This window comes from Neofelis nebulosa, chromosome 2 (genome assembly GCF_028018385.1).
Source record: "Neofelis nebulosa isolate mNeoNeb1 chromosome 2, mNeoNeb1.pri, whole genome shotgun sequence".
NCBI classification, from domain to species: domain Eukaryota; kingdom Metazoa; phylum Chordata; class Mammalia; order Carnivora; family Felidae; genus Neofelis; species Neofelis nebulosa.
Window position 1 is genome coordinate 206,400,494 of NC_080783.1, and position 21,631 is coordinate 206,422,124.

A 21,631-nucleotide genomic window follows, 5' to 3' on the forward strand; every position below is an offset into this window, starting at 1 on the left:
TGTTCATGGACTTATCGATAAGGCTCCTGCTCAACAGCAAGCTATCAGTAGCTAAGTTTTTGGGCAGTCAAGAATTATACCCAGACTTTCCATGCTGCTGGGGGTCAAGGTACAGCACATAGTTCAAGGGTCTACTGTATTTTAAAAATTGAAATCATCATCTCCCTTCTAAACTTGTTCCTTCTGTAGTCCCTATCTCACTTGGTAGAAACTATTACCCAGGTTTGAAAACTGGCATATAGGGGCGCCTGGGTGGCTCAGTCGGTTGAGTGTCCGACTTCGGCTCAGGTCATTATCTCACCATCCATGAGTTCGAGCCCCATGTCGGGCTCTGTGCTGACAGCTCAGAGCCTGGAGCCTGCTTCGGATTCTGTGTCTCCCTCTCTCTCTGACCCTCCCCCATTCATGCTCTGTCTCTCTCTGTCTCAAAAATAAATAAACATTAAAAAAAATTTTTTTTAATTAAAAAAAAGAAAACTGGCATATAGCAGTGACAGCCTGGTGAATAATACAATTTCATCATTTGCTAAGTGAGACAATGGGTGGCACAGGGAGCTGTAAGCACCAAGGAAAGGGCTATGACCCAAACTTGAAGGTCAAATAACAGGTGAATAGACACTGGTTAGACCAACATCATCAAGTTGTAGCAATTCCACATCCTAGGTATCTTTCAAATTTGTCTCCTCAGGCGGTTATCTATTATGAAACAGGACAACCTCCATTTTGACCACATTATGTACTTTCTAATTGATTAAGTTCTTTCCAGCTTATCTCCTAATTCTGGCAAAAGACCCTGCAGGCAAAGCATCCCCCCCCCCCCCCCCATGTGAGCCAAAAGCACCCCCTGAAGCAACAAGGACTGCCCTGGGCCAGCCAGACCAGGAATGATTGAGGAAGACTGACCTGACCTTCGCTGCTTACCTGCTAGTACCCAATGACCCTAGTCTCACATTTTCCTTATATAAATGTAAACGCATTTTCAGCCCTTTAGAGAAGTCTTTGAGATGCTAGTCCATGGTCTTCCCCGAGTCGGCCTCATGGAAATAAATTCCTTCCTTTCTCGTTTCACCACCACTACTGCCACTCATGCTCTGCCTTTGGATTTTGTCAGTGGCAAGTGGTTGAACCTGGTCTGTTTGGGAGCCCCAGGGCTGTGCTTTTATACCTCACCCCTGGTACAATTACATTGCCCCAGTTTAGGCCTTCATGATCTCTGGCCTGTTATTACTTCAGTAGTCTTCTAAGAGGTTTCTCTACTTTTGACCTTGACTCAAACTGAAAAAGCTATACAAGATGCAAATCTCCAATGTATGCCTCACCAGCTTTAAACATTTCAAGGAATCTCTGGGATAAAGGCAAAGTCGGCCTGCCTCTCAAGGCTTACCTCTAACCTAACCTCCCTCGGTCTCAGAATTTGTTTTCTCACACCAAGAAGTCTCTCTCTTCTGTGCCTTTGCTCCTTAGGGTTCCCTTTGTCTGTAATGGTGCCTTTTTTCTATCCTGGCTAAGTTCTACTGATTTTTTAAGATGAGTTTAGGAATTACCTCTTCTAGTAAGCCTTTTACCAAGTACTGCAAACCTTACAAGGCTGGGAAGGGGATCTTTGTGTTTCTACCGCTCCCCCCCCCCCCCCCCAAAGCCGGGACCACGTCTTATCTTCGTCGTGCTTTCAGCAAATGTTTATCTAATGAATGACTAGCACACTTTAAGCATCAAGTCCAAGGTTACCCAGCTGGTAAACTGCTGAGTCAGAAATTAGCGCTTAGACCCCTGGAGGGCTCTCATTCAAATGTAAAGTCCTCAAAACCTTCCCTCCAACAGTGCCCTTTACAGTTTGCAAAACATTATGATAAGGCTACTCTTTAGATCCTGGGGCAGGACTTGTAAAAAGGAAATGTTTTTAAACCCGGGAGCTAGAGAAGAGCCTCGGAAAAGGACTAAGTCCTCTAAAAGAGAGGACAGCAGTCAGGGGGTCAGCCAGCTGCCAGAAGACCCTCCCAGCCAGAGAAACCCCACCCGAAGCCCACCTCACCCGAAGCCCCCCTCCACCTCGAGGACTACAAATCCCAGCATGCCTCGCATCCAGTGAGTGACAGCACGCTATGCATGCCGGGACATGTAGTCCAGTTCTACTTGAGGAAAGGCCCAGAACATCCCGTGACGTCAGGAGGGCTCGGGAAAGGAGTCGGAACCGGTCCAGGCTCAAGTTTAATCATCCTCTACAGAGCCGACCGTCATTTTTTTGGTGACCTGGTTGCAGGTCCTACCCCGCAGTCCAGCGGCCCTATGATGTGCGTTGAGTAGCTTCTCGCGTGATTCCTTCAAGGTTAAGGGGAAGTACCAGAGAGCGAGAATAGGCAGCCTTTTGCCCTCAAGGTGCCAGCTTGTTAGGGTAGTGGCTCGCAGGACGCTACCCTGGACAGGTGCTCAGACGCTGCTTCCCCAGCAGCGCCGGTGAGGACGTGGCAACACTACCTCGAACAGGCTGCTTCCCCTTCCTCCACCCGTCGGGCTAGAGGCGCGGGGTGGCGCAAAGACTGCTGGGAACGCGCATGCGCCCACCGCGGCGGGGAGTATCCCTCCAACGTCTGCGGGCGCGAGGGGTGTCGGGTGTCGGCGGCGGCGCTTTGCGGCTAGTCGTGCGGGTCGGGCGCGGGCGGGCGGGCGCGGCGGCAGTGGCGCGCACAGGTGATTGACTGGCCAGCTGGCTGAGGGATCGCCTGGTCCCCATTGCTGGCAGGTGGCGGAGCCCATTTGGGCGGCGGCAGCGGCAGCAGCAACAGCAGCGACGGCTCGGCTCGGGAGGCGCTCTTCGGGCCAAGGCCATGGCCCCGCGGCTGCAGCTGGAGAAGGCGGCCTGGCGCTGGGCGGAGACGGTGCGGCCCGAGGAGGTGTCGCAGGAGCACATCGAGACCGCGTACCGCATCTGGCTGGAGCCTTGCATCCGCGGCGTGTGCAGGTGAGGCCCGCGCACTGGGCCTTGCGCCCCCGGTTCGGACTTCGGAAAACCGGGCCGGGGGTCATATTGGGGGAAAGAGGACAGCAGCCAGCTGCGTGCATCTAGCAGGCGCGGAGAGGGGCAAGGTGGAGGCTTCCTCCTTAACGCTGTCTGGGCGACCTGAGTAACGCAGCCTTCCCGGGCTTTGCATGGAGGTGATGCTGCTGGAAGCCCTTTAGAAACGGTTCTAGGTTCTTATCTAGAAGATGGCGGTGGAAATGGTTGAAGGCAGGAGCTGAGAGCTTAGCAAACGTTTTTGGCTGTTGTATCTTGGCCACGGCTCGGCTTTTTCCATTGTAGAAAGGGAACTTCTTGGAAGTGAGTTTCATCACAGCATATCTTTTATTACTGGTGACGCTAAGCCTTGGTCATCTTAGTATTAGTTTCGGATAGGGCTGATTTAGAGAACCGTATGGGTAGTCTACGTCATCGACACCGTCACCCCCAGTTGACCTACCCTCTCGTTCATCTGTTTTAGCTTTTTCCCCCTCTTTTTTGGGGGGTCGTTTCGACCGTACCACTTTACCAAGTGCGAAGTTTGAGCTGTATAAGTTCTGTCCTTCACTTCTGCTTAGCCCTTGAATCTTGACTTTCCTTTTAGTTCGAATTCTTAGGCATTGTTCCTGTCTCTTCTGTTTTTCCACCTTTTAACGCGGGAACTATAGTTTTTGTTCTGGAATGTTGTTGAATTGAGTTGGCCAAACCGGGCATGCTCAGTAGCTTTACTTCAGCAGGCATTTAGTAAAGGCTTTCTGGAGTTTTTAAGCGGCGGGACCCGGAAGGAATGGAAGTCAAGGTCTCACTTTGGAATTTAAGTCTAGGTTGAGAAGTGATTCAGGTTAGGGAGCTTCCATAAGGCTAACGAATAATTCCAAGTTCTAGGGCATCTGGCTTGCAAGGAGGGGACATCTGACTCCAACAGTAAGCCCTGGAATGACAGAGGCTGTGTAGAACAGAATTTATTAAGCTTCAGTTAGTTTCCCAAAATAATTAGATTCTAGAGAAGCAAAACAAAAAACCAAAAAAAAAAAAACCCCACCACTCTTTCACTGTTAGAATTCTGATTTTAACGCAAATTAGGGAGTAGAAATTGACTGCGATCCTTATAAGAGGAATGTCCTAAGAGTTTTAAGTTGCAGGTAGCCTGGGTGGCTCAGTCCATTAAGTTCCTGAGTTCAAGCCCTGCACCCAGCTCTTTGCTGACAGCTCAGAGCCTGGAGCCTGCTTCTGATTCTGTGTCTGCCTCTCTCTGCCCCTCCCCCACTCGTGCTCTCTATCTCTCTCTCAAAAACATTAAAAAAGTTCTTTTTAGGGGCGCCTGGGTGGCGCAGTCGGTTAAGCGTCCGACTTCGGCCAGGTCACGATCTCGCGGTCTGTGAGTTCGAGCCCCGCGTCAGGCTCTGGGCTGATGGCTCGGAGCCTGGAGCCTGTTTCCGATTCTGTGTCTCCCTCTCTCTGCCCCTCCCCCGTTCATGCTCTGTCTCTCTCTGTCCCAAAAATAAATAAAAAACGTTGAAAAAAAAATTAATAAAAAAAGTTCTTTTTAAGTTGCAATTGCAAGGTTTATATCCAGACAGGTTTTTTTTTTTTTTTTTAAAGCATCGAGATATAATTCACATATTGTATGATTCACCTATTTAAAATGTACTATTCAGTGGTTTCTGTTTGTATATTCAGGGCTGTTTAGCATTGCCCACAGTCTTGACTTTAGAACATTTTGCCCACCTCCCCACCTAGCCCTTTAGCCATTGGATTGGCACTCAGTCCTCTGTACATCACCACCCAAGCTCCAGGCAACCACCCATCAACTTTTCTGCTTCTAAATTTGCCTATCTTGGACATGTCATGTGAATAGAACCACAAAATATGTGGACTTTGTGACTGACTCCTTTCACTTAGTGTAATGTTTTCAGGAGTCATCACGTTGTAGCATGTGTCAGTATTTCATTTTAAAAAGTGTGCAAAAGACAACAAAATGTATTCTTTTAAAGTATACAGGGGTCCCTGGGTAGCTCAGTTGATTAAGCATTCGGCTCAGGTCATGATCTCACAGTTTGTGATTTTGAGACCAGCATCGGGCTCTCTGCAGTCACCAAGAGCTGGCTTCCGATCCCCTGTTTCCCTCTCTATCTGCCTCTTCCCTCCCGCTACCTCCCCACATGTGTGCTCTTTCAAAAATAAGTAAACATTAAAAAAAAATAGTATACAATTAAGTTGTACAACCATCACCATTGTCTAGTTCCTGAGTCAAAGGGAGGCTTAACTGAATGAGCCACCCAGGAGTCCCCCCGCGTGTCCCCTGCCCCTGCCTTTTTTAATTTTAATTTTTAAAGTAGGCTCTACCCTCAATGTGGGGCTTGAACTCAAAACCCCAGTGATTGAGTCACGTGCTCTACCTACTGAGCCTGTCAGGTGCCCCCAGCTTTTTTCTATTACCTTAAAAGGAGACTCCATATCCTTTAAACAGTCACTTCCTGTTTCCCCTTCATGCCACCTTCTGGCAACCACTGAACTTCCTGTCTTGTAGGTGTCTCTTCTAAATATTTCATATAAATGGAATCAGACGATATGTGGCCTTTTTTTGTGTGGCTTTCAGGTAGCATGTTTTTTCAGTGTCTTCCATGTTGTTGCGTATGTCAGTCCGTTATTCCTTTTTGTGGGCTGAATAATATTCCTTTGTTTGGATATATCATATTGTTGATGACCTTAGAAAATTTCCCCCCGACTTTATTGACAAATAATTGACAAATAGAATAACCTGTATTTGAAGTTTACAACGTGATGATTTGATAAACATGGTGGAATGATTACCAAGATCAAGGTAGTTAACACATCTGTCACTTCACCTAGCGTAGTTAACTTGATAAACATTTTTGTTCTATCCACTTTTTGGCTGTTAGGAATAGTGCTGCTATGAACATTTGGGTACAGGTTTTTGTTAGAATACATGCTTTCAGTTCTTTTGAGTGTATACCTAGGAGTGAAATTGCTGGGTCATGGTAATTATGTTTAACGCACTGAGGAACCGCCACAGTTTTCTACAGCTGCTGTGCCGTTCATTTTACATTCCCACCAGGAATGCAGGAGGGTTTCGATTTCTTTCCATGCTTGTCAACACTTGCTACTTTCTGTTTGTTTTTATGCCATCCTAGTGTGTTTGAAGTGGCATCTTGTACTTTTGGTTTGCATTTTTGTAATGACTAATGAATTGAGCATCTTTTTCCATGTTTGTTGGCCAGTTTTCTTTTTGTTTGTTACTGAATAATATTCCATTTTATATGTACTACACGCTTATATATCCGCTCATCAGCTGACAGACATTTGGGTTTCTACTTTTTGGCTGCTACCAAGAACGTTTGTGTAGGGTTTTTGTACAGTTGTATTCTTTTATCTTGGGTATATATGTAGGAGTGGAATTGCTGGGTCATAAAACTCTGTTTAACATTTTGAGGAGCTGACAAATTATTTTCCAAAGTGGCTGTGGGATTTTACATATTCATGGTTTAGATGAAGATTTCTCCACGTCCTTAACTCTTGTTTTTGGTTGTCTTTTTTTCTTCACAGCCATCCTAGTAGGTATAAATGGTATCCCTGTAGTTTTGATTTGCATTTCCCTGATGACTAAGGTTGAGCCTCTTTTCATGTGCTTCTTGGCCATTCCTGTATCTTTGGAGAAATGTCTATTCGAGTCCTTTGCCCATTTTAAAATTGGGTTATGTATTTTTTTATTATTGAGTTGGAAGAGTTCTTTATTGGATACACATACCTTATATTGGCAAAAATTTTCTCATTTCTGTGGGTTTTCACATTTTTGATGTTATTTGTAGTGCAAAAGCAATAATGATGCAGTCCAGATCTCTTTCTTTCTTTCTTTCTTTCTTTCTTTCTTTCTTTCTTTCTTTCTTTCTTTCTTTCTTTCTTTCTTTCTTTCTTTCTTTCTTTCTTTCTTTCTTTCTTTCTCAGCTTGTGCTTTTGAGACCATGTATAATCTGAGGTCCAAGCATTTTTTATATAAATATCAAGTTTCTTTTCCACTAGGTGTCTCCTTTTTTTCTTTCCTTCTTTAAAGTTCATTTATTTTGAGAGAGCATGAGCTGGGGGAGGGGCAGAGAAAGAGAGAAAATCCCTGGTAGGCTCTACACCTCAGCACAGGGTCTGACGTGGGGCTCAAACCCACAAACTGCAAGACCATGACCTAAGCCGAAATCAAGAGTACAACACTTAAACCAACTGAGCTACGCAGGTGCTCCCATTTTCTCCTTTTGTTTAAGCGTTTCTTCGGACTCTTAGCAAGAATATTTTAAAGGATTAAACTAATGGTATCAATATCCTTTCTTTAAATGTTTATTTAAAGAGAGAAAACAAATGAGCAGGGGCAGAGTGAGAGGGAGAGAGAATCACAAGCAAGCTCCATCCTGTTGGGCTCACAACCCTGAGATCACGGCCTGAGCCAAAATATAGAGTGGGATGCTTTCTTTACCAGTTGAGCCACCTGGGTGCCCCATCAATATACTTTTTTTTTTTTTTTTTTTTTTAAGTACTTTACAGGATTGTTAGAGGAGATTCCAGAGCTGAAGCAGTGTTTAGATCTACTCAAAGACTAGGTGAATCAAGACTTTTATTTACATTTCTGAAACCGCTTAGTACAATCACAGATGAAAGCAATCTATAGTAAATCCTATATCCACAGAATTCTGAAAATACTGTGTCTTAATTCTTACAAGCAGAGGTTTTGCTAACAATGAGGGTGATAGTTATAAAATTTTGATATGGATTTTCAGTCTGGACTAGTTTTATCCTTCTAGCTGTGTATATAGAAGTACAGTGTCCACTCTGTTCTCCTTAGAGAAACAGTACTGATGACTGTTATAAAATTAAAGCATTCTAGTAAGTCAGTATCATGCCAGTTTCAAAAACATTTCAATGACTTCTCATAGCTCTAGTCCAAAAACAAAGGTTTTATTTGTTAGTAATCTCTATACCCAACATGGTGCTCAAACTCACAACTCCGAGTAAGAGTTACATGTTCCTCCAACCAAGCAGCCTGGTGCCCCTGTAAGTTGTTGGTTTAAATAGGTGTCTGTGTTCCATGAAACACGTGTCCTTGTCTATTCTTGTTGTTTTGCATCTTTCTGCTGTCTAGCCCTTGAACACTCAGAACACTTAATCCTTACCCAGTTTTTGTGTGAAAGCTCAGCTCCTCCTTAATTTCAGGCTCATAGCTACCCACAATTAACGTTGTATACATATCCTCTTTTTCTCTTGCTGCATATTTTTTAAATATGATACATATATTTAAACATGGTAAATACTTATTGAGTACCTGTTCTGTGCCTTGCTGGGGTAATATTCATTCTTTCATTCAACAGATGTTTTTGGTATCTACTATGTGAGCTTGGTGTAGTATTCTAGAGAGGCTCTGGGATAAAGCCCCAGAAGGTGAAGTTCCTTTCTTCATGTGCCATATGTTTTATAAATTTTTAAAGTTTTTTTTTCTTTTTAAATTTATTTTTAGTTAATTAATTTTTAACTTTACATCCAAGTTAGTATGTAGTGCACCAATGATTTCAGGAATAGATTCCAGTGATTCATCCCCTCTAACACCCAGTGCCCATCCCACCAAGTGTTTTCCTTAATGCCCTTTGCCCGTTTAGCCCATCCTTCCTCCAGCAACCCTCTGTTTGTTCTCTATATTTAAGAGTCTCTTGTGTTTTGTCCCCCTCCCTGTTTTTATTTTTGTTTCCCTTCCCTTATGTTCATCTGTTTTGAATCTTAAATTCCACATATGAGTGAAGTCCTAGATTTGTCTTTTTCTGACTAATTTCGCTTAGCATAATACCCTAGAGGGAACTAGAGTTCTATCCAGGTTGTTGCAAATGGCAAGATTTCATTCTTTCTGATTGCCGAGCAATGCTCCAGTGCGTGCACGCGTGTGTGTATACCACATATATATACCACATATTTATCCATTTATCTGTCGATGGACATTTGGGCTCTTTCCATACTTTGGCTATTGTTGATAGTACTGCTATAAACATTGGGGATTTAAAGTTTTTATTTATTTATTTTGGAGAGAGAGAGACCCAGTGGGGAAGGGCAGAGAGAGGGAGAGAGAATCTTAAGCAGGCTCCGCACTGCCAGCACAGAGCCCTGATGTGAACCCTGAGATCTTGAGAGATCTTGACCCGAACCAAAATCAAGAGTCGGACTCTTAACCTACTGAGCCACCCAGGCACACCTCATGTGCCATATATTTTACAGGTGAGACAGAATATAATCAAACAGCATGACTGTTATTTTAGAAGAAAAAGGGAGCAGCTCCTGGGTGGCTCAGTTGGTTAGGCATCCAAGTCTTGGTTTCTGATAAGGTCAAGATCTCAGGGTCTTGTGATCTAGCCCTGCCTCTTGTTCAGTGCTGGGTGTTGGGGGCAGAACCTGCTTAAGAGTCTCTCCCTTGCTCTTCCCCTCCCTTCCTCCCTAGCTCACCATTTATTTATTTATTTATTTCCCTCCCTAGCTCTTTCTAAAATAAAAATAAATCAAAAAAAATTTTTTAAAGGGGAGGAATGTCCCACTGCATACTTTTTGCCAGTTATTTTTATTTGATAATGTACCTTTTTCCATATTAGTGCATCTAGAAAACTTACCTTACTCTTTTTAATAGCTATGTGATACTTCATTGTGTAGAGGTAGATGTGTTATAATTTAGCCATTTGCCTCCTGAAGGACCTTTGGGTTTCTGGGTTTTGCTGCTGTATAGATCCTGCTTCTGTAAACATCCCTCTATATGTATCTGGGTTGAGTGAGTGTTTTCACTTAGGTTGCAAGTTGAGAAACTGCTGAGTAGAGGGCATGATGACCATTTACAATTTTGATTGGTGGTAAAAGTTCATACTATTTAATACTGCATCCTGTATTCACCCTATTTCACCCTGGGAAATAGGCATTCTTATTTCAAACATCAACGTCATTAGTGAAAAATACCATCTTATTTTCATATGCCTTTTTTTTTTTTTTTTTTTTTTTTTTTTTTTTTTTTTTTTTGGTAGTGGCTTTGGGCATCTTGTTATATATGGGTGTTCTGGATTGTTGATCATTTTCTTACTGATTTTCAAGAGCTCTTTGAGTATTTCTGCTGAAGATACTTTGCCCCCAATTTTTTTTTTTTTTTGACTTTGTGGGTTTTGTTTCTGTTTTGGTACATTCAAACTCATGATATTTTTATGTGGTCATATTATCAATGCTTATCTTTATGGCTTCTGGATTTCCCAATTCCAATATTGTAGAAATATTCACCCATGTTTTGTTTTAGTACTGATGGTCTCATTTTATGTATTCAGTCTTTTTTTTTTTTTTTTTTTTTTTTTTTGTATTCAGTCTTTGTCCTCTTCAGTTTCATTTGATTGAGGGAGTGAGATAAGGATCCATCTTTATTTTACTTTTTACCAAATGGCTACTCAATTTTTTCAAACCATTTATTGAGTAATCTAGTCTTTTCCTCCACGAGTTCAAAAGGCTACCTTTATTATATGACAAATTATTGGGTATACTTGGATTTATTTCTCATCCCTGTTCTAATGATTTGATTCATTGTATCTCTTAGGATCGCCGTTCCACTTACTGGGTAACAATTAAAAAATACCTGATAGGGTGAATCCTTCTTAATTACTCTTAGAATTTTTCTAGTGTTCTTTTTTAATTAAAATTTATTTTTTTACATACAGGAAAGTACACAAATCCTAAAAATTACACAGGATGAATTACCACAAAGGGAACATACCTGTGTATCTGCCACCAATATTAAAATGGCACTAGCATTCCAGAACGCACCCATGTTTCATTTGCTGCCTCTTAATTGGTCATTAGCCTCTTCCTGCTCCTTAAACGTAACCAAGCACTGCCCTTACTTTGGACACCACAGATTGTTTTGCCTATTTTGAACTTTGTATATAATTAGTTATACCTTGTAGTTCTTTTTGTGTCTGGCTTCTTTTGTTCAGCATTGTGTGATTTGTCCACATTGTGGGTAATGGTAGTGTGTTCATTTTTAATGTGCAGTATTTCATTGTGTTACAATATACTTTATCCTTTCTGCTGCTAATGGTCATCTGGAATTTTTCCAGTATTTGGCTGTTATGAACAAAGCTGCAGTGAAAACTTTTGTATGTATCTTTTGGTGCCATACATACGCTTTTTTTCGTGTGTTTTATTTATTTATTTATTTATTTATTTATTTATTTATTTATTTATTTATTTATTTATTTATTGAGAGTGTGAGCCTGGGAGGTGCAGAAAGAGGCGGGCAGAGGATTCAAAGCGGGCTCCTTGCTGACAGCAGGGAGCTCGATGTGGGGCTCAAACCCATGAACTGTGAGGTCATGACCTGAGCTGAAGTTGGAGCTTCAATCCATTGAGCCACCCACGTGCCCCTTTATGTATACATTTAAAAAAAATTTTTTTTTTTAACGTTTATTTATTTTTGAGACAGAGACAGAGCATGAACGGGGGAGGGGCAGAGAGAGAGGGAGACACAGAATCGGAAACAGGCTCCAGGCTCTGAGCCATCAGCCCAGAGCCTGACGCGGGGCTCGAACTCACGGACCGCGAGATCGTGACCTGAGCCGAAGTCGGACGCTCAACCGACTGAGCCACCCAGGCGCCCCTATACATTTTTGATAAAAGGACTTGCTGGGTCATAGAAGTTTATTTACCTTACTAGATGATGCCAGAGACTGTTTTCCAAAATGGTCATACCACATTCTACTCTCATGAGTGCTCTGTGAGAGAATTCATTGCTATATATCCTCACCATAATCATTTTAATTTTAGCCATTATGATGGATGTGTCATGACATCGAACTGTAGTTTTATTTTATTTTTTGGTTCATTGAGAGAGAGAAGCGGGGCTTGTGTTTTACCTGAAGTGGGACAGAAGCTCACCCAAAGTGGGGCTCGAGCTCACTCAGTGTGGGACTCGAACTCTCGAACTCCCAAATGGAGTTTAGCCTGAGCTGAAGTCTGGTGCTTAACAACTGAGCCACACCCAGGAGCCCTTATTTTACTTTTTTAAAGTTTATTTATTTTAGGGGTGCCTGGGTGGCTCACTTGGTTAAGCATCCGACTTCCCACTCAGGTCATGATCTCACAGTTTGTGAGTTCGAGTCTCATGTTGGGTTCTGTGCTGACAGCTCAGAGCCTGGAGCCTGCTTCCGATTCTGTCTCCCCCTCTCTCTCTCTGCCCCTCCCCTGCTTATGCTCATGCTCTGTCTCTCTCTCAAGAATAAATAAACATTTGGGGCGCCTGGGTGGCGCAGTCGGTTAAGCGTCCGACTTCAGCCAGGTCACGATCTCGCGGTCCGTGAGTTCGAGCCCCGCGTCAGGCTCTGGGCTGATGGCTCGGAGCCTGGAGCCTGTTTCCGATTCTGTGTCTCCCTCTCTCTCTGCCCCTCCCCCGTTCATGCTCTGTCTCTCTCTGTCCCAAAAATTAAAAAAAAAAAAAAAAAAAAAAAAAAAGAATAAATAAACATTTTAAAAAATTTAAAAAATAAAGTTTGTTTATTTTGTGAGAGGGAGAGACCTGGCAAGGGGCAGAGAGAGGGAGAGACAGATCGACTGAGCCAGCCAGACACCCCAGGCCCCATTTTTCTATTTGGTTATTGTGTTGATTTGTAGTTCTTTATTTTGGATAAAATAAAGCTTTGTTGGGGTGTGTCTGGCTGGCACAGAGGAGCATGCAACTCTTGATCTCAGGGTCATTAGTTTGAGTCCTATGTTGAGTGTAGAAAACACTTTAAAGAAAGGTTTGAATATATAGCAAAAATTTTCCACTCTTGCCTTTTTATACTTTAAAAAAAAATCTTTTCATTTTTCAGAAATGTTTATTTTTGAGAGACAGCGAGAGAGAGCACGCAAGTAAGGAAGGGGGGGCAGAGAGAAGGGAACAGAGGATCCAAAGCCGGTCTGCACCGACAGCAGAGCCTGATGCAGGGCTCAGACTCACGAACCATGAGATCATGACCTGAGCCAAAGTCGGAAGTCCACCACTGACCCACCCAGGTGGCCTTACTTTGTTTGTTTGTTTGTTTTAAGATTTTATTTTTAAGTAATCTCTGTCCCCAACTGGGGGCTTGAACTTAAAACCCTGAGATCAAAAGTCACATGCTCTAATGACCGAGCCACCCAGGTGCACCTACTTTTTACTGTCAGTAGCATTTTTTTTTTTTTTAATTTTTTTTTTTTTCAACGTTTTTTATTTATTTTTGGGACAGAGAGAGACAGAGCATGAACGGGGGAGGGGCAGAGAGAGAGGGAGACACAGAATCGGAAGCAGGCTCCAGGCTCCGAGCCATCAGCCCAGAGCCCGATGCGGGGCTCGAACTCACGGACCACGAGATCGTGACCTGGCTGAAGTCGGACGCTTAACCGACTGCGCCACCCAGGCGCCCCAGTCAGTAGCATTTTTTAATGAACAGAAGCACTAATTTCATTATAGCCCAATTTATCAATATTTTTCTTTATGATTGTTGCTTTCTTGTGTGTATTTAGTTTAAGAACTCTTCATCTTCCCTCAGGTCCTAAAGGTATTATCTCTACTGTCCTCTACAAGCTCTCTTCTATTGTCTTTCAGAATGAGATCCAGGTCCACATGGCGTTGATAACTTATTTTATTCTTGTGATTAGGGAAGTAAGGGCCTGGAAGAATTTAAGGGTTTCCTGTTTTTGTGACCTTTGCAATGTAGAAGAGAGTTGAATGACTGTCAGTGGTAAATAGCTTTGATGATAGAAGAAGGTTTAGAAGAGAGGGAGAGAGAGAGGGAGGGGGAGGGAGAGAGGGAGAGAGAGGACATACATGGGGGGGAAATAAAAATTAGCTAAATGGGGCTTTCTTTTACAAATCCTCTGTACCTCATGTCTTTCTTGGCTTCCAAGGCAATGATCTAATTATTAAGAAAAAGTTATTCTTATATTTGGGACAATCTTACAAAGAAATGAATAAAAGAAAAATTCCTATTTGATCTAAAATTCTTTCCTGTGTAATATTAAAAAAAAAACAAAAAAACACTCTTTCAACTTTGTGTAATAAAACTAATTGAAATTTAGATTCCAAGATGGCACAAGATGTTTTTCTTGTGGCTTTATTTATTATATATTCTCCTATGTGCACTCCAATTTGAGTACTGATGAGCTAAAGTGGAATGTAGTGACATTAGGCTTCTAAGGAGTCTGAGCTCGCTGGTGACTTGATGAAGTCATCAAAAATAAAAGCTACCCCTCAGACAACAGGTTGTAATATTTTTGTATAATTCCTTCTGATTTTTTTACATGCACATAAAAAAAATACCTTTATGTTGTATATGCATTTGGAAAGGTATTTTTTTTTATTCTTATTTTTTTAACGTTTTATTTATTTTTGAGACAGGGAGAGACAGCATGAACAGGGGAGGGTCAGAGAGAGGGAGACACAGAATCTGAAACAGGCTCCAGGCTCTGAGCTGTCAGCACAGAGCCTGATGCGGGGCTTGAACTCATGGACCGCGAGATCATGACCTGAGCCGAAGTTGGCTGCTTAACCGACTGAGCCACCCAGGCGCCCCTGGAAAGGTATTTTTTAAGTTAGTACTAAGAATGTATCCACAGGATGTTACAGAGTTTGTAAAAGTACTAATTTCTAATCACTGCATCATATTCCATTTTACATGCCCCAAAGTATTGAACTATTTTCCTATTGGGCATTTGTCTGCCTGCCTGTCTGCCTTTTACTGGCCTCCCCCACCCCTTCTTCTTTTGTTAAGGTCTTTTTTTGTTGTGCTCCTTCTGAGCATCCTTGTAAATAAATATTATCTACCTTTTTGATTATTTTCTTAGAAAAAAGTTGTAAACGTTACATGAACATTCTTAAGGCTTTTGAAATACATTATTATTGCAAGATTTGCTCCCGCTGTCTGTACAATACGTGAAATCTGCGTCTCTGTGTCCTTGACATCAACTGAGTATGAAATTTAAAAAATTTTTGCCAGTTTTATCAGTGAATGATGGTATCTTTTATGAGTGAAGTTGGAAGGTATTTTATTTAAGCACGAAGCCATTATTTCCCAAATCGTATAAAGCTTGAGAAATGTTTCAAATCCTCCTCCTTGGAGAACTGAGTCCCACTGTAGGAGGGAAAAAGAAAAAAATTCCAAGTCTTAAATAAGCCTATCCACACAGGGAAAGACTTTTGACTTGCCGGTTAGCACCTCCCTCCTACCTCCCAACATCTTTCCTTTAATACCAATTTGGTGGATATCCTATTAGAAAGGATTCACGTATTTCCCAGTAGGCTCACTTTTTAAATCCTTTTTGCTTGGTTAATCCCTTTCTCTAATAGAAATTTGAATTTCAGGCCAAGTGATTTAATATGCTAATTACAAGAGTTGGCTATATTGATCATTTTTATGAGCTGCAGGTTTTGAATCTGGACTTAATGGGGCATAACTTGAGGTTTGGAAAAAGGAAGATATTTCACTTTTGCTAGGCGGCAGAACCTCAAAGGTTGATTGGATTCTTCAGCTTAAAAATATATACTTAACATTTTTTAAATATCCAATAAACTAAAGGATTGCCAACACTTTAGGATGGCGTCCATCCATGATATTTAACAAATTTGGTGTTTAATTTTATTGACTTTGTCAGCTGCTTCTCATATTTCTTTTGCGTAAAACTTTGTATGGCAGAAATCCTAGGAGAAGGGAAGGGGGGCATCCGTGTTAAGGGATCTGTTTGTTGCTGTTTTGTTTTTATGTCTGATTATATCTTGCATATCTAATACCTGAGACCTTGATACAATGAAGTTATGAAGAAAAACACTAGAATTTTCAATGACTAGAACCTAGAGTTCATATCATCTTATTTCTCCTTTATGTTCACTTCTTCAGGAAAATAGGTGCTTTAGTAACTTAACAAGTTTCCTTTTCTTTAAAAAAAATTTTTTTTTTAATTTTTTTTTAATTTTTTTTTACGTTTATTTCTTTTTGAGACAGAGAGACAGAGCATGAACGGGGGAGGGTCAGAGAGAGGGAGACACAGAATCTGAAATAGGCTCCAGGCTCTGAGCTGTCAGCACAGAGCCCGACGTGGGGCTAGAACTCGCGGACCGCAAGATCGTGACCTGAGCCGAAGTCAGCCGCTTAACCGACTGAGCCACCCAGGCTCCCCTAAAAAAATTTTTTTTTAAATGTTTATTTATTTTTGAGAGAGAGAGAGAGAGACAGAGCATGAGTTGGGGAGGGGCAGAGAGAGAGAGGGAGACACAGAATCCAGAGCAGGTTCCAAGCTCTTGAGCTGTCAGTACAGAGCCCGATGCGGGGCTCAAACCCACAGACCATGGGATCATGACCTGAGCTGAAGCCGGACGCTTAACCGACTGAGCCACCCAGGTGCCCCAACAAGTTTCCTTTTCAATGAAAACTTAAATAGTTAAGGGTGAATAGTTGATAGTTATATGTTTTAAATAGGGAAATGGTTTTTGTTTTTATTTGTGTGTGTATATGTATATATATATATATGAAAATTATTTTTAAAAAGTATGCGTTGAGAACATGTATTCCCACCTCTGCTCCCATTTCTTTCACATCCTCTGTAAAAACAACTTTTATATTCTTTAAAAAAATTTTTTTTTGAATGTTTATTATTTATTTTTGAGAGAGAGAGACAGAGTGCCAGCTGGGGAAGGGCAGAGAGAAGGAGACATAGAATTTGAAACAGGCTCCAGGCTCTGAGCTGTTAGCACGGAGCCCGATGCGAGGCTTGAACTCACGAATGGCGGGATCAGGACCTGAGCTGAATTAAGTAGGATGCCTAACTGAGAGAGCACCCAGGAACCCCTATGCTTTTTTTCTGTTTAATTTTTTTAATGTTTATATTTGAAAGAGAGAGAGAGAGAGACAGCACAAACAGGGGAGGGACAGAGAGAGACAGAGACAGAATCCAAGGCAGGCTCTAGGCTCTGAGTTGTCAGCACAGAGCCCAACGCGGGCTCCAACCCATGGAACTTCATGAGATCATGACCGTAGTCAAGTCAGACACTTAACCGACTGAGCCACCAGGCACCTCTTTTCTATTCTAAGTTTATTTTGAGAGAGAGCCTGTGAAGTGGAGCAGGGAGGGGCCAAGAGAATTCCAAGCAGGCTCTTAGCTCCACACAGGGCTTAAATCCAGGAACCACCCATGAACCTCGAGATGATGCCCTTGCATACGAGGGGCGGGGGTGCACTGAGAGAGAGAGAGAGAGGGAGGGAGAGAATCTTAAGCAGGCTCCACGCTCAGCGTGGAGCCCAACACAGGGCTCGAAATCACAATGGTGAGATCATGACCTGAGCCGAAAGTCTGAGTCTGACTTTGAACTGAGTCACCCTGGCACCCCAAGGAACAACTTTCATTACTTTCTGCAAGCACATTTTCCTATTCCTCCTCTTTCTGACACAGTGTTGCGTACCACATACAGTGTTTTCTTTGTTTAGTTTTGTTTTTAATGTGTGTTTATTTTGTGAGAGAGAGAGAGACATGGAGCCAGAATCCCAAGCAGGCTCTGCTCTGTCAGAGGAGAGCCTGAGGTGGGGCCGAACTTACGAACTGTGAGATCATGACCTGAGCCGAAATCAAGAGTCTGGTGCTGAACCAACTGAGCCACCCAGGCACCCCATTCCCATACACTGTTTTTATACCTGTAGACGTTTCTATGTCAGTAGTTAAAAGCTTCCTGGTTGGTTTTGTTTTTGAGAAGTCAGAAGCTTTAAAAACTTGAGGTAAAATTATATACATTGAAAGGTCCTGTTCATTTAGACTTTTTTCAGTAGATTTCATTTTTAGATTTTATATTTGGGTGCTGCTATTTGTTTTTTTGTTTGTTTTTTTAAGTAGGCTCCAAGCCCAATGTGGGGCTTGAACTCAAGATCTTACCCCAAGATGAAGAGACCCCTGCTCCACCCACTGAGCCAGTCAGGTGCCCCCTAGATTTTATTTTATGGAGTAGCTTTAGGGTCACAGCAAAATTGAGTACAAATCTGGAGGTTTCCCATGTACCTCTGAGTCCACATATGCATAGCCTTTCCCACTATCGCACCCCCCACCAGAGGATTACATCTGTTAACAGTCTCCATTCACACATCATTATCATCCAGTATCTATAGTTTGTTTTTTGTTTTGTTTTAAATTTTTTTTTTTAACGTTTATTTATTTTTTTTTGAGACCGAGAGAGAGCATGAACGGGGGAGGGTCAGAGAGAGGGAGACACAGAATCGGAAACAGGCTCCAGGCTCCGAGCCATCAGCCCAGAGCCTGACGCGGGGCTCGAACTCACGGACCGCGAGATCGTGACCTGGCTGAAGTCGGACGCTTAACCGACTGCGCCACCCAGGCGCCCCAAGAAAATTTAATTTTAATGAAGTCCAGTTTATCAGTTCTTATCTTCATGGATTGTGTATTGTTGTATCGAAAAAGTCATCATTAAATCCAAGATCATTTAGATTTTTCTCCTAAGTTATCTTTGAGGAGTTTTATTGTTTTGTGTTGTTTTATATTTAGGTCTGTGATCCATTCTGAGTTAATTTCTGTGAAGGGAGTTCACTAAGTTTTTATATGTAATCACCACCCCAATCAATGTAGAGAACATTTGCAACATCCCAGAAAGTTCCTTCATACCCTCTTCCACTTAGTTCCCATCTCCCTATAGGTAACCACTATTCTGATTTCTTTCTACATAGATTAGTTTTGTCTTTTCTTGAACTTTATATTAATGGACTGCTAACAGTCCATTATTTTTTTGTGTCTGGATTCTTTCGCTTTACATCATGCTTTTGAGAATCATCTATGTTGCATGTATCAGTTTTTTGGGGGGAGGCGGACTGAGTAGTAGTCTGTGGTATGAATTTACCCTAATTTGTTTATTCTTTTGATGGATATTTGGATCATTTACAGCTTGTAAATAAAAATTTCCTATTAGCTTTCATGTACAGTCTTTGGATATTTGTATTCATTTCTCTTATATATGGTTATATTTTATAGTACTGTATGGATTTTCCTTAGGTTATTCAACCAGTTCCCTGTAAATTGATACTGGGCTTATTTTCAGTCTTTTGCTGTTACTAGCAATGTTTCAAAATATAACATTTATTTTATTTATTTTTAATGTTTATTATTATTTTTTTAATGTTTGTTTATTTTTGAGAGAGAGGGAGACACAGAATCCAAAGCAGGCTGCAGGCTCCAAGCTGTTAGCACAGAACCTGACACGGGGCTTGAGCCCATGAGCCCATGAGATCGTGACCTGAGCCGTAGTTGGAGGCTTAACCAACTGAACCATCCAGGCTCCCCAAGAAGACTTAATGACATTGTTTGGTTTTATTTTATTTTTTTAACAACTGCTAATCAGTTTATTAAAAAGGTTGACTTAAGCATCTGCAATGGTGACTTCAGCCTTGACTCTCAGCTCAATACTGATGGAAGTAATCTGCTTACCAATCTTAGAAGGACTGTGCAAATCAATGAGTCACTTGTGGATCCTCATCTGAAAACGAGCCCACGTCTTAGAACCCTCACCACAAGGAGTTTTTTTTTTTTTTTTTTTTTTTTTTTTTTAAATTTTATTTTTCAACGTTTTTTATTTATTTTTGGGACAGAGAGAGAGACAGAGCATGAACGGGGGAGGGGCAGAGAGAGAGGGAGACACAGAATCGGAAACAGGCTCCAGGCTCCGAGCCATCAGCCCAGAGCCTGACGCGGGGCTCGAACTCACGGACCGCGAGATCGTGACCTGGCTGAAGTCGGACGCTCAACCGACTGCGCCACCCAGGCGCCCCCACAAGGAGTTTTTTGATAATGATTCTCATAGTCTTGGTAGGCTTCCCAACTGGTCCTTTCACTTTGAGACTCTTCCTTTGTGCCTCTGATCAAGTCATTCTAATCGAGGGAATGGTTCCACCAGTGTCTTCCTGGTGTATTTAAAATTCTGACTGCAGCAAGGTTTCCTGACCCCAACGCAGGGCTTGATCTCACAAACCATCAGATCCTGACCTCAACCAAAATCAAGTCAGAGGCTCAACAAACGGAGTCACCCGGGAGCCCCTTAAAGAGTGTTATTGACATTGTTTTGTTTTTCTTTAAAAAATTTTTTTAAATGTTTATTTTATTTTTGAGAGAGAGACAGAGTATGAGTGGGGGAGGGGCAGAGAGAGAGAGGGAGACACAATCTGAAGCAGGCTCCAGGTTCTGAGCTAGTCGGCATAGAGCCTGATGTGGGGCTCAAACTCACAAACTGTGAGATCATGACCTGAGCCGAAGTTGGGGACACTTAACCGACTGAGCCACGCAGGCGCCCCTGTTTTTCTTTTTTAAATGCTTATTTATTTAAGTACCTGAGACAGAGCACAGGTGGGGGAGGGGCAGAGAGAATGAGAGAGAGAGAGAGAGAGAGAGAGAGAGAGAGAGAGAGAGAGAGAGGGAGAGAGAGAGAGGGAGGGAGACACAGAATCTGAAACAGGCTCCAGGCTCTGAGCTGTCAGCACAGAGCCTGATGCAGGGCTCAAACCCATGAACTGTGAGATCCTGACCTGAAGTCGGACACGCAACCGAGAGCCACCCAGGTGCCCCTGACATTGTTTTAATAGTTAATTTGCTTTGGGGATCTGTTTTTAACCTGACCTGAGAAATGGAAAACTTTAGATGGTCGTGCTTATTTTAACACTGCCAATGTTTCCGAGTAGGTTGGGTCTTAGAAGGATGGATGAAAAGATCCAACCTTGGAATCCCCTCAAAGAAGGCTGCTGTAGGGCCAGTCACCCTGCCTCAGAATGGTAACTGCACATTGTGAAACATGGTTAGCCGGGATCCTGATGCCTCATCTGTCCCAAAGGCTACGTGCTGATGTTCTTTTGGATCCTCTTGGGCAGAATGCAGAATTTCAGATGAAATCAGGTTGTTGGATGAATGAACATTTTATGAATTTCTAGATGTATTTTCAAGGCATCTATTTTTTTGTGATTTCCATCCTTTAAAGAACATTTTTTAAAATGTCATTTCCACCCTTTAAAAAACATTTTTTTAAAAAAATGTTTTATGTATTTTTGAGAGAGCACAAGCGGGGGAGGGGCAGAGAGAGAGAGGGGGAGGGGACAGAGGATCTGAAGCTGGCTCTGGGCTGACAGCAGAGAGCCCAACTCAGGGGCTCGAACTCACCGCTTGAACTTCGAACTCCTGAACTGTGAGATCATGACCTGAGTGAGCTGAAGGTGATGCTTAGCTGACTGAGCCACCCAGGTGCACCAAAAAAATATTTTAAATGGAACCACATACATCAAAACCTGACTTCTTTTTCCCCCTCACTCACCACAAAAGTGATAATTAGTAAGTGCTGTTGATTTGAACTTGGTGCCAGCGGCATCTCCTCCCTGTACCGGCATCTTCTGATCCTCATTTCTTGTCTCTTGGAACAGCATCCCTTTTAAATTTCACTGTCATTCCCCTCCCCCGCCCCAACACACACAAACAAGAAGAGCCAGGATTTATTCTTTGAAAAATCTCCCATTAAAAAAAAAAAAAAAAAAAAAACCCTTAGAGGCTTAAAACTTGTCTTATTAAGAAGCAGGAGGAGCTTTATAA

General features: G+C 42.3%; 1 protein-coding gene across 7 annotated transcripts in view; it reads left to right on the forward strand.

Annotated features, from left to right (window-relative positions):
• Window positions 1–21,631, forward strand: part of USP48 (ubiquitin specific peptidase 48) — a 115,626-nt gene that overhangs the window by 23,981 nt on the left and 70,014 nt on the right. For 3 of the 7 annotated variants that reach the window (XM_058718733.1, XM_058718737.1, XM_058718738.1), the window contains exon 1: window positions 2,621–2,959. The exons of 1 other annotated variant lie outside the window; for it this stretch is intronic. In XM_058718733.1, the coding sequence (XP_058574716.1) occupies window positions 2,826–2,959 (134 nt within the window). In that variant the 5' untranslated portion in view covers window positions 2,621–2,825. Of the gene's footprint in view, window positions 1–2,617; window positions 2,960–21,631 lie in introns of those variants that run through there. 3 more of the 7 variants (XM_058718734.1, XM_058718736.1, XM_058718735.1) reach the window with 2 other exon arrangements.